We start from the raw sequence: 13,829 nt of genomic DNA, 5'->3' as shown, positions 1-13,829 counted from the left end.
ATATTCTAATCCGATGTATTATTTGGAGCAATTAAGCTGCCAGTAATTTATCTCACACCGTTTTACCGAAAAGCAGTTACAAAAGCCAACCACTAGATGGCGCCCTTTGACAAACTAAAACACGGGCAAGCGAAAATATTTTGAATTTTGTTGTCTAATTTTTAAATCTTGTGAATGTGATGTATGTGAATGTAATGTATATGTTGTAAAATAAAAAAAAATGTATCTCATCACTGAGAAACGATACTTAAGTCAAAAAAGAGAATTTTGTAAAAGCTAATTTAAAGTGGAAATATGAGTCCAAAAATATACTTGAGTGAAAAAGTATCTAAACCTAAACATATTCAGGTAATCAAAAGTAAAAAGTAAATGTTTAAACAGATCTTTGTTTTTTCTGGTGGTGTTTTTCAGCAGTACTACTCCCACAAAGACAAGTTAGCATAGTTTTGGACAGTATCATTTTAAACTGATATGAATAAAAAAATTCAAATACTCGAGGACTTGACTGATCGACAAGAGAAAAATAGAAAAATCCAAGTCTTTGTGATTTGTACTTTAAAATATTAAAAGAAAATGTAAGCAGTATTATAAACAATATGTTTTTCTCTTGGAAATGTAACTAAATAAAAGCATACAGTTTCAGAAATACTCCAGTAAAGTACAAATCTTTCTAAATACTATTTACATATGGTACCAAAAAACAATTACTTATGTATGTTCCACTCTGTAAATATGTAAATATATTTACAAAGTTTTTAAATAAAGCGGTAATAACTTTTTTCTGTGCAAATATACTGAGCATCTTGCTCGTAATGACTGTAAAATGTGATACTGGTTATAATTTATTCTTCACTCACTTCTGATTACAATTCTTATATTTTCTGAGCAATCAAAATCACAAAGACACATTTTGTTTGTTTGTTTGTCTGCAGAAATAAAAGAACCGAATAAGGGCAAGTCCTGTCTCTGTACAGAGAGGGAACTCACTGATTTTCCAAGTATTGTTTGAAGTGAAATCACAGAGCTGAGTTTTATCAGTGATCCGGTCCAAAACAGCATCACACACGAGAAACACTTCTCAGAATCCCACAACAGTTAGGAGAAGAAGTTCTATACCGTGTAATGTTTTTCAATGAGACACTTCTTTATGCGATCAAACTATTAAAGAGAAGGTCTACTTGGAGTGATGGGAAAGGACATTCAACAGTCTGGACAGTAAATATACACTCTTAAAAAGGTGGTTCTTCAAGAGTTCTTTTGTAAAATGTACGATTCTCTATAGAACCATTAGTTCTGCATAGAACCATTTCATGCTTAAATGGTTTTTCGCATGGTGAAATGGTTCTTCAGATTGATGGAATATGTATGGAGAAAATGGTTCTACTATTGTTATGATGTCAAGCTTGTAGCGGTAGAACCCTATATGGAACAAAAACAGAACAAAAGTTCTATAGAGAACCATGTACAACACATTTTTCATCAATCTTATAGAACCATTTTACCATGCAAAGAACCATTTAAACATGATAGGGGACCATATAGAACTCATATTTCTAAATAGAACCATTTCCTTTACTAAAGAACCTTTGAAGAACCATTAGCAACACTGCTTACTTTATTAGAATGGTTTCAATTTTTTATTTATTTATTTTTTTAACTTCGTGAGTTCGTGAGTAAATTTGTTTTGTTTTTCTTTTCTCATAAATCATGTCTTATAGTGACTTTTACTTTGAAATTTTGGATACTGGCTTCACACAAGCGGAAATGTGGAAGTGCGGAATTTTGAGGATAATAAACAACATCAGATAATACATTTTTGGTAACAATATAATCAGACAATAAATATAATTATGGATACATATCCAGCTACGTATGCGTTTACTAGAACTAGACCTTGTGGCATTTTTATTATTATTGTTATTATTTTAATCCAGTGAATTTCCATTCATAAACAGCTGGTGGCGCCATATACACCTGGTTCGTCGGGTTGCCATATTGGGGAAAAACCTCAATAAAAAAAGGGGGTGAAACTTCACATTCTCCTTTTCTGTTAATTCGTCTTGCTGTTCAAAAAGGCTGTGATCAAGAGAATAAATAGTTGTCTGATATTTTCTTTCTGGCATTTCATTTTATTTTATTATATTTACTGTACAATAGTTACATCTCGCAAGGTTGAAAGTAACTGGTTCCTAAATAAGAAACTGAACAAAGTCTTTCTTGTACATTTTGCATGTTGTACAAACCCTTATTAGGTAAATTATCTTACAAATTTGCTTATCCACTTGGAAAGGTACACACTGAAGAGTAACATGCGTCAAAATAATCGTTTGAGGTTATGTGCTGCTACATGCCTGCAGTATAGAATGGAATATAAGATATAAAATATAAAATATGTATGCAAGGAAAAATAAAGGCGAATCAGGGAGGTATCCCAACAAGCACGAATTCCAAGTTTGCCACTTAGGCCAAAAGGTAAGTCCACCTGACAAAAATAGAAAAAACCTGAATTATTAAATATTCCTGACTTTTAACTGCCGTTTTACAGCTTTACCTGGAAATCCAGCTTTGTGAAATTGCCCCAGATAAGGAAAACACAGGTGGATTAACGTTACACGAATGGAGGGGGGAAAACTGCTGGAAGCTGGAGATGCTGAAAAGGGGGAATTTGTAGGCTACATTTGGCAACCCTGCTCGCAACGGCCATTTGCCACAGAAGACACAGCAACAATATCAGCTAGCGTCTTGCTAGCCAAACCCTCGGCTTGTGTATGTTTGTAAAGTCAGTGTTACTTCATGATCGTCAGCTGTCTGAGCTACAGTTCAGTTTTGTCAGTGTCGTAGCTGATCTGCTGTTTTGGTGAACTGTACAGGGTCTGAGTCTGTTTATCGTGGTTGGTTGTAGCTATGGCCGGGAGTAGCATAGCTCAGAAGACCTGGGAGCTCTCCAACAGCATTCAAGAAGTTCAGAGTATTGATGAAATCTACAAATACGACAAAAAGCAACAACAAGAAATCCTTGCTGCCAAACCATGGACAAAAGAGTAAGCAGTCGTGTACACTGCATTACCATAAGAGCTAAAAATGAGAGCGATGCTGAAGTTAGCTTCTTAGTGAATTTCCCCGTTCCACCTTAAATAATACAGGAGTCACGCATACTTCAGTTACATGTGCTAGCCTGTAACTGTTAACTGCAGCTCCGTTTAAGGTGGAACGGAAAATTCGAACGAGATGCGGGCGAATAGGAAACTTCAGCGTCGTTTCTTTACTCTGTTGTGTATGTAAGTGTAATAAGGAAGCTGACATGTTTTATTCTCTTCTTTACAGCCACCATTACTTTAAATACTGCAAGATTTCAGCCTTGGCTCTGCTGAAGATGGTGATGCACGCCCGTTCTGGGGGGAACCTGGAGGTGATGGGGCTGATGCTGGGGAAGGTGGATGGAGAGACCATGATGATCATGGACAGCTTTGCCTTGCCCGTGGAGGGCACCGAGACTCGAGTCAATGCTCAGGCTGCAGCCTACGAGTACATGGCTGCTTACATAGAGAATGCCAAACAGGTAGGTAGCACACATTTTAAAGGGGACTTTTCAAAATCTCTGCATAGGTCAGTAGTTAAGATGTAAACAAAGTCATTCAGTGTGGTTGGGTGTGAAATGCTCGAGCCAGAAATGTTCACAGCAGTTCTGATGGGAACCAGACGTCTGAAGAGTTTATTGCCTGTAAAGCTCCCTCACAGAACATTACAAAAATAAATGGTTATGTTTACGCTGCTGATGTCTGAGACATTGTTTTAAGATAGTTTTGTGGCAGTCTTTCGGCTTAAAACTTTTTCTAATACACTCATGGCGGAGAGATACATGCAGGATGTTGTGAGGCAAAATAGTCCAGAATAAAACTCATGTTTTTTCTAGATTTACCTCTATTTTACTGTCATCATTATTATATTCAAATATTCAGAAGACTTTTGTAGGTTCACTGGTGGCTTTGGATAGTAAATAAAATTATTATATTTGCACTGTAAACATTGCAACTCCTGGTTCCTATAATGACCACTGTAAAGAAATCCAAGTTGGTAAGTGTCTCTACAATGAAACACTTCAAACCAAACCACTCTGAAGGACTTTGTTTTCATCTTGACCCTTGAACTATGCCAAGGTTTTGAAAAACTAGTGTAATTCCCATTTAACTCACCTTGTTACAGGTGGTCTTTCACATTGATAGCAGTGTATTTATTAATATGACAGTAGGTCAGATCAGTTAGTCTGTTTATTACATGCATATGACTCTTGACCGTTTCATCAGTGTTGTGCATTTTGAGTCAGTTCTTACAATAATCCCCACGCATTGTAGGTAAACGCTCATATTTTGTGTCATCTATATTAGGACCTGACCAATGAGATTGCAGATAATTAGAGTGTTGTTGTTTTGTGTGTGTGTCATGGCACCACTGCCTCTATTCTGTTGGAAATTTTAAAATTATCAGGGTATAAATTTAAAACAAATTACAAATAAAAAAATAGTATTAGTATTAAAATCAGTATTGGTCTCACAGTTTAGCCTCAAAAGTTTCATATCAGTCTGGCTTTACACAGCTGTTCTTCACCTCAGACAGTCAGTAGTCAGAAAGTACTAAAGAGTAAACGTAAAGCACTGGAATTTTTTAAATGCTCTGATGGTGTGGAGCATATTTATGTGTGGTTAAATATAATTCTTTTAGATCTAACAGTAGCCTCAGTTAGTTCTGAATTTGCCAGTATTGATATGTATGTCTGAGATTTGCCCTTTCTGGTTGGTGTAGGTGGGCCGGTTAGAGAACGCCATCGGATGGTACCACAGTCACCCCGGTTACGGCTGCTGGCTCTCAGGTATTGATGTCAGCACTCAGATGCTCAACCAACAGTTTCAGGAACCCTTCGTGGCAGTTGTGGTAAGTGCAATAGGAAAATATCCAATTTCATGCTTACGTTCTGTTGGTTAATTCTGCACATTCTGTACATGATCCCATTTCCATCAATATATATGGAAGGAAAAAAAGGCAAAACGGGCGAATTTCACCGGAGCAGTCTCAGCGATCCATGACCGACCCTGGAATACAAATGGTCTAAGTGACATTTGTAGTGGTGTCTGATTAATGGCTGTTGCCTTTGTAACAGTATACAGTATGTTATTTACACTTCAGTGGTATTGTAGAACTAGTGCTAAGGGCAAATAATAATTAGGCATGCAGTTCATAAATTTGTTATTCATCGGCTCTGTTATGTTTGCCTTTAAGCGTGGCTGTCTTACTGAAGCTCTCTTTTTCTTATTATATGGTATTCATAACTTTGCTTTTCATAACAGATTGATCCTACACGAACCATATCTGCAGGAAAAGTGAATCTTGGTGCTTTCAGGACATATCCGAAGGTAGGACAGTTATTTTTTCTTTGAGAAAAAATTTTTTTTAGGATCTTTTAATCTATTTAACACAATGTGCTGCCATCGTACATCATTCAAAATTAATGTATTTAATTTAATTATTTTATTATTTAAGTTTTTATTCATCGATCATTATAGTCATAAGTATGCACAGTAAATGCTGCAGGCGTGTTGACCAGGGCTCCCTTCAAAAAGACTACTGCTTGCCTCTTATTGGCTAAATAAGTCAATTAAGTAAAAAAATGAAACATTTTTTGTGATTCAGGGATACAAACCGCCAGATGAGGGTCCATCAGAATACCAGACAATACCCCTCAATAAAATTGAAGACTTTGGAGTGCACTGCAAACAGTAAGTCTCCCAGTAATTGCAAATAAGTCAAATATATTTTGTCTAATTTATGAAAATAATTTTTAGTTCAAGTGAATTGCATTTAAATATTAATTCTGTATACAAATACAAAGATTTTTGTCTTATCAATGCACATTATGTTAAAAATTGTTTTGATTAGGTACTACGCACTAGAGGTGACTTATTTCAAGTCTTCTCTGGACCGCAAATTACTCGAGCTCCTCTGGAATAAATACTGGGTTAATACACTGAGCTCATCAAGTCTTCTGACAGTGAGTATTGATTCTCATCATTTAATTTTATACTGTAGTTTTTTCTGCTCATTTTTAACCTTGTGTGTAAAACTTCGTATGTAATTTAAGTTTAATAGTTATTTTGTAGAGTGTTTAGTTGAGTTATTTTAGTTTTGTAATATGTCTTTGTAGCTGATTGGAACTCTCTTACTGTTCTGCCAAATTTTTGGCAACTGAAAATGCCATTTTATGAGACTGCCTTGATAAATCTAAGCCTGGTAAAGAATGCTCCAGAGCAGGACGTGTAGATGCTGTGGTGGTACAGCGAGGTATTCCATTTATTTAAAAGGACTGAAAGCCAAACTGACATGGTTGGCTCCAGCGTTCTGTCTTGAGCTTTGCTTAACGCGTTCAACAGACTATCTAGACAGCGGCATCTGAGCTGCTGAACCATAATAAATTGACTAGTTGTCAAGTTCGGCTTGCTTCGCTGGAGAAGAACTTGTTAACAATTATACTGTCACCACTGTCTGAAGCCTTTTGTCACTGAGCCTCTTTTTACCAGTTAATCCTTACGCAGCGAGCGCGCTGCCTCACCTTCGGCAAACTTTGTGCCTCTTCTGGGGGGCTCTAGCAAACAATTCGAGGCTTAACAACTGGACATGTTTTGTAACAAATTTCTGAATTTCACAACAGTGGTGAAAAGGCGTGTCGTCAAAGCTCACTCATTGTGGGGAAATTGTGCATGAAGCGGGTCTGCGTAGAGGGGAGTGCTCCGGTTAATGGATCTTCTCTATTTAGAATGCGGATTATACCACGGGGCAGGTGTTTGACCTGTCAGAGAAGCTGGAGCAGGCGGAGGCTCAGCTGGGCAGAGGCAGCTTCATGCTAGGCTTGGACACGCACGATAGAAAGTCTGAGGACAAACTGGCCAAAGCTACACGAGACAGGTAAAACAAAAGCATGCAATAATATTGCTTGTGGGTTGTAAAATGCTGTTACAGTGACTCTATGTAACATCAGAATTTTGCCTCCTATTAATTTGAAAAATTCTTCCTTGATGCATCTCAAAGTTAGATTTTATAGCATGTGTTTATTATTCAAACCTACTTTACTTTTAATGTAAGTCAATGGAACCAGACTTTTTCCAAATTATTTTGGACCGTTTCTTTTGGTCCATTCACCTTGAAATTTACCCAAAATGTAAAGGGCAACAGGCATTTTCAAATGGACGAAATGGATTTCATATATATATATATGAAAGAAATAGAAATTGTGCACTAAAATTTGCAGGAAAATTTATTCTTTATCCTTTTTAAATAGCATATCTTAATAGCATTCATAATTTAAAAAATGTATGTATTTTTAGCTGATTATAGACCCTAAGATTTAAAACAGAATTTTATTTAATTTAAAATATTGTAGTTTTGTAGGATAGCAGGGTTGTCTGTCTGTCACTGTATTGAAGATGAGGGAGGGCTAGTCTATTATCAGCCTGACTGCGCAAGGGATCATATCCCACTTATTTTACTTGCCTTTATGGATATATGATCATATTAGCCGACTAAAATTGCAAATTTTAAATTTGTCATTTGATTGTTTTTTATTGGAATTCTGACATATAACATGTTATTCTTCTTGCTTTTTCAGCTGCAAAACAACTATTGAAGCCATTCATGGCTTGATGTCCCAAGTCATTAAGGATAAACTCTTCAACCAAGTCAACACCTCTGCCAACTAGATAAAAAAATAAAAAAGAAATGAGGTAGCCCTTAAAAATGTGTGATGTTATGTATGCTCAGCTTTGGAATTCTGATTTGAAACTGTATGCACCCTGATGTTGATTTCACCTGTTAATAGATGAATAAATCTTATTGAGCTTTTTGAGTTCATCATTTTTGTTGTATTAAGGTTGTATCTTATCTTAGTTAACTGAGGTAAAATTCAATTCAGAAAAATTGGCATCAATCTAGTTGAAGCCGCAGCGCATGACTTTGTGACTCAACACTCTATAGAGTATGATAAATGTATTTCCATTCACTCTGGACAATGCCAACGTATAATTCTCCTTTGGGTTCACTGTAATGCATGATTTTAACACATTAACAAAGACCATGATCACGCTGCTCTACAACAAAACCCATCGAGCAGTCATTTACATTCTGACCAGTCATAGCATTACATAATGGAATAACAAACCGTAGTGGCTGCGTTGGCCCAAAGATAAACACGAGCTGCCCTGTTCAAAATGTCTCAGTCAGGACAGCTCAGGGCAGGTTGTCTTTACTTGGTACACAATCCTTCAGGATTTTGAGCTGGACGTCTATGGTGCGTCAGTGATGCATCACAGAAACAGAAGCCCGACACACTGGAGTCCATTCAGCCAGCGCGTCTGCTCTCTGTCGCTGCAGACACTCTGCGAGCCTGTATTTTCTTACGGACAACAGCTCTGGCACCTTTCCCCGTTAATGATTTTTTCCCTCCATGCCGTTATTTAGAGAATGATGTTTTAACACATTAATGTCTGTTAATGAAATTTTACGTTTCCTTGGGTTCACATGCTCTCTGAGCTTGTCTGCTCACAAATCTGAAGACATTTTTCACGCCATATGGCTAAAAATGAGCTTTATCATTAAATTTATCTTTTCATTTTTCTTTCATCATCCTTTCATTATCCTTTTATTCATTTAAAATGAAAATTATGATTTTAAGTCTATTTAAAAAGAACTAATTTAAAAAATCAAAATTTGATTGTGAATAAAAGTATGAGAATTACATATAATCAAATGGGTATTGTTAGATGTTCATCCAAAGTATCAGTTCACAAAATTTCATCACTTTAAACCAGTACAAGTTCTATGACATTTTTTCTTTTCATACTAAATTTAGTTGGGAAAGCCTGTTCCAGCCAGGTAGAGGAGAAAAAAATAAATGTAATTTTTTCTACTTTCCTCTTTCTGGCAGCAGTATGTCAAAACATTGACTTAGTATTTCAAAACAGTGTCTTGTTTTCACCAAATATTGACTTAATATCTCGAAAGAGTTACTTATTTTCTCAAAATATTGACTTTTTTTGAGATACTTTGTCAAAATAATGAGCTATTAAATTACAAGAAAGTATTCTGGAAATTAGTGTCATCTTCACAAGAAAGTAAGTCATTATTTCAACATCAATATGTTGACACAGTAAGTCAATATTTTAATAAAGTTATATTTTATGGTAGTGAATAAGACATTCTTTCAGTGTAGTCATTATTTTGACTTATTAAGTGAATAATTTGAAAAAATAAGTCAATATTTTGAAATGCGAAGTCAAAATTTTGACATACTGCTGCCAGAAACTGGTAATTGGAGAAAAAAAAAAATATATATATATATATATATATATCCTGTATTTGTTGGGAATAGTTTTCAATAATAAGTAAAATTTCTCTGTTATGTTGTTTACAAGTTATGGCACAAGAGTATCACTCACACGTTATTTGTTCACTGTGAATCACATGAGCAGAAAATAATCTATTATGTCTGATCTCAGGGAGAACAAAGGCATTTTCTTGCTTTACATCAAGCTTTGAAACTTTAGATAGCCACACAATGCTAACATTAGCTAATGTGCATTTCTCCTAAACTTTAAACATGTTTTTGTTGGAAACTTTACTTATTGTGCCTTTAAACTAAATTAATCTAAATCACAGTCGTTGAAAATCATCATGCAAATGTTCCGCAATGTTACTCATTGGACTCACAAATGAGGCTTATGATCATCACCACATGAGTATTTTTATGCTTCGCTAAAAGAGGAAAAAAGAGGACGGATGTAAATGAGGGCTAACCCGTTTAAAAAGCAAAGCGTATTACATTTTACACAAATGAACTGACAGCCGCCAAGTATATTAACCACATTTACTGGTGTGTTTTCCATTAACGAAGGCCTCCTTAAATTACTGGTGGAATTCTACTTCATTTGCAGAATTCAAAGCAAATATAGAAGAATAATAAATAGAGGGGTTGAATGCTGATAAAAAAAGCAATTCAGAGAGCACATCAGACTGATAAGTATAACTAATCAAGAATGGCTATTTATCACCAGGGGCCTATTAGACTGCAGCCTGTGGGACAAATGACCCTGCATAGGTCCTCAGATTTTTTGTGGTGCCGATGTTTACTTTGGATCGGGGAATATTCTCCACAAGCATGGTAGCAAGGGGCTCAAACACGCCGGGTGCCCTGAAGGAAAGCCTCAAAAGGGGGGGAGGACTCCTCCCACTAGAGCCACATTTCCTCCCTGCCAAGTGCTCTGCATGCATAAATGGAGGCGAGTCACTCAGGCTCAGGAAGCTCATTCCTTGACGTTATATAACAACACACGGGTCACTGCATCGACTCCCCCCCATGCTACCATTAGGAATGATATGCATTATTACAGAATGCAATCTGAGCTCTCTATGAGAGAGAGAGAGAGAAAGAAAGAAAGAAAGAAAGAAAGAAAGGCCCAAATGCTGAGGCTGATAAACATAAGCTCTGATTACAGAAGGTAAATACCTTTGCACATTGTCTAGGCCTAGGCCAGGGGTAGCCCCAAGTTTAGAGCTGATAGTTTCAACTGGTGTGACTTTCCACTACATTGCCTTGCTTTTTCATACATTCTGATACAAGTAAAATATACATTTCTGCTACTTTCAGTGAGAAAGTGAAAGATTTTACCATCTGTATTCAACTTCTTCCCCCTGCTAAATAATCTTGAAGTTGACAAGTTATGAAAGTAGAGGTGGAATGCTTATTATTATTAGCCTTATTTCAACCTTTGTGATTTTGAAATGTACAGTAAATAAACAGTAACTGGTTTTGTAGGCTTAAGCAGCCAAAAAAATGTGGATAATACTTCATACTTCAATAGTACTTCATTAAAGCAGAATTCTACCCATATTTCAAATTTTCTACATAATTAAATGGTTAAACTGTAAACAAAGTCATTCGGAATGGTTCGATGTGAAATGCTCCATTCTTGACAACCTTGCCGAGTCAAAACTGTTCACAGTGGTAGTGATAGGAACCAGACGTGTTTAATGACTCTAAAAGCATAAAAATCTAAAAACTCACAGAAAATGATGACATGCTTGATGTCTAAGATATTGTTTTATGGTCATTTTGAGAGAAGATTTTGACCTAAAACACACACACACACACTTGTCCTCCTGGGTCGCGGTGGGTGCTGGAGCCTATCCCAGCGGTCATTGGGCAGAAGGCAGGATACGCCCTGGACAGGCTGCCACTCCATCACAGGGCAGACACAGAGACAGATACATTCACACACACACTCACACCCAAGGGCAATTTAGCATTTGCAATTCAGCTGACCTAAAACACATTCCTTTAAAATACAATCATAGTGGAGAGACACATGCAGAATTTAAATTTTTTTTCTTTTAGATTTATCACTATTTTGCCCTTATCAACATTACATATAAAACCTTGTGGTGGTTCATAAGTAATTTTGGATAATAAATAAAATGGCTACATTTGTGTCAAACCATTTCACATCTCTATAAATAGCCAAACGTTTATGTTAAGCAGGTTAATTTAGGATAAAATAATGACCCTTCGCATGCACTGGAAATGTTTTCTTGTCTTTCCTGCAACATTGACTGGAATAATAATCTAATGCACTAAGTCAGTTAATGTCTGTCAAAGTTTGTAATACACCCCCAATTAAATTGTGAATTATGCTTCTGGATCCCATTACAATGAAGTTTTTAAACCTACTTGATATCAACAGTGAACTGTTATTACTATTTATTTTAACATTAGGACCTTTCCCAAACTGTTCCCACAACATTGGATGCATAGATTTGTCCAAAACGTCTTGGTTATGCTGAAGCATTAAGATTTTCCTTCACTGGAACTAAGGGTTCTAGGCCAACCCCAGAAAAACAACCCCATAGCATCATCCCTCCTCCACCAAACTTTATACTTGGCATAATGCAGTCAGGCAGGCAATGTTCTCATGGCAATCGCCAAGCCCAGACTCGTCCATCAGACTGCCAGAGAGAGAAGCGTGATTCATCATTCTACAGAATATGTTTCCACTGCTCCAGAGTCCAGTGGCGGCATGTGAGTTTGCATGGTCTACCACTACGTGGCTAAGATGTTGTTGCTCCTAGACACTTTCATTTCACAATAATAGCACTTACTGTTGACAGGGGCAGATCTAGCAGGACAGAAATTTCATAAACTGACTTGTGGCAGAGGTCACATCCTATGACAGTGCCATGTTTAAAGTCACTGAGCTCATCAGTATGATCCATTCTACTACCAGTGTTCATCTAAAAAGATTGCATGGCTATATACTTAATTTTATCCATCTGTTAGCAATGAGTGTGGCTGAAACACCTGAACTTAGTAATTAGGAGGGGTGTGCCAGTTCTTTTGTCTGTATACTGTATATGTTTGCTAGGTGGGTGAACACATCCCAGTACAGTTATAATTGTTACCATGTTATCTGTGCGCTTTTAAATATGAAGTCGTTTAAATGTGTCTGGGAACAATACTTTCATTTATTTCACATTTTACTTTATTTATTTATTTATTATTCTACAAACTTTTACTTCATTAGGAAACGTGAAAGAAACAATTAAAGAAGGTGCATAAAAACCTTATATAACACAAAGCTTGTATATATGAGTAATATATGCCATCCATATATGTATAATGTTATCGTTTTATAAATATGTACATGATATACATAGCTGAAATATTTGAAAATGGCCCATTTCAAATAAGTTGGCATATATGTCACATGTATGTCCATATGTGACAAATATGTGGATAAAAGTAAAATCCATAAGTACTAAAATATACCATATATCTGAAATCTATATCTCGCCATATACTCACTGATCATTTTATTAGAAACACCTCCTTGTCTGTTATACCTGTTAGCAATGGGTGTGGCTGAAACACCTGAACACACATTGTCCATTTAATCAGCTCCACTTACTGTGTAACTGCAATTTGTAGTTCTACAATTACAGACTGTAGTCCATCTGTTTCTCTACATACTGTTGTTATCCCCCTTTTACCCTGTTCTTCAATAGTCTGTACTCCAGCAGCCGTGCTGTGTCTGATCCACTCATACCAGCGTAATACACACTAACACGCCACCACCACGTCAGTGTCACTGCAGTGCTTAGAATGATCCACCACTCAAATAATACCTGCTCTGTGGTGGTCCTGACTATTGAAGAACAGGGTGAAAGGGGGCTAACAATGTATGCAGAGAAACAGATGGACTACAGTCTGTAATTGTAGAATTACAAATTGCACTTATAAGGTAAGTGGAGCTGATGAAATGGGCAATGAATGTAAATACAAGGAGGTGTTTCTAATAAAGTGCTTGGAGAGTGTATATCAGATTTCCGTATGAGTATTTATAAATTAAAGTGCACTGTGATTGGACTGGACAGTAAGTGATTGGACTGTAAGTGGACTGTTAGATTGGATTCTTACACCATTCCCAAAAATCGACCTAGGAGGCTTTTCCAAGAGGCCTGAAGAATTTCCTTATGCTAAATGTGCTGCATACGCTGAGCGCTTGTTGGCTGCCTGAAAACTTAATGCATGAATTTATAAATATATATATATATATATATATATATATATATATATATATATATATATATATATATATATATATATAAATTCATGCATTAACTGTTTAGACTCATGCATAACTCTTTAGATACCGATATCTTTCAAATTTTGAAAAGTACACAAAACTTTTATTTTATTATTCCGCTCCTAATAGTCACCGTGGAATCTGATTGGC

The 13,829-nt window shown here is 36.3% G+C and overlaps 1 protein-coding gene across 3 annotated transcripts; it reads left to right on the top strand.

Moving 5' to 3' along the window:
* The first annotated feature begins 2,676 nt into the window (after window positions 1-2,676).
* Window positions 2,677-7,899, top strand: cops5 (COP9 signalosome subunit 5). Of its 3 annotated transcripts, none has more exons than XM_036558770.1 (9): window positions 2,678-2,779; window positions 2,871-3,041; window positions 3,325-3,559; window positions 4,801-4,929; window positions 5,343-5,408; window positions 5,686-5,771; window positions 5,932-6,043; window positions 6,806-6,954; window positions 7,655-7,899. In XM_036558770.1, exons 2-9 carry the CDS (start codon window positions 2,905-2,907, stop codon window positions 7,743-7,745), a joined length of 1,005 nt encoding a protein of 334 aa, XP_036414663.1. In that variant the 5' UTR covers window positions 2,678-2,779; window positions 2,871-2,904; the 3' UTR covers window positions 7,746-7,899. The 3 variants fall into 3 exon arrangements, with proteins under 3 accessions (XP_036414662.1, XP_036414663.1, XP_036414664.1); XM_036558771.1 differs by having other exon boundaries at window positions 2,683-2,766; XM_036558769.1 differs by having other exon boundaries at window positions 2,677-3,041.
* Window positions 7,900-13,829: the final 5,930 nt, after the last annotated feature.

The sequence above is a fragment of the Colossoma macropomum genome, unplaced genomic scaffold, assembly GCF_904425465.1.
Source record: "Colossoma macropomum unplaced genomic scaffold, Colossoma_macropomum, whole genome shotgun sequence".
In the NCBI taxonomy this organism is placed as follows: Eukaryota; Metazoa; Chordata; class Actinopteri; order Characiformes; family Serrasalmidae; genus Colossoma; species Colossoma macropomum.
The sequence above is the reverse complement of the archived record's forward strand: the minus strand, read 5'-3'. Positions and strand labels throughout refer to the sequence as shown.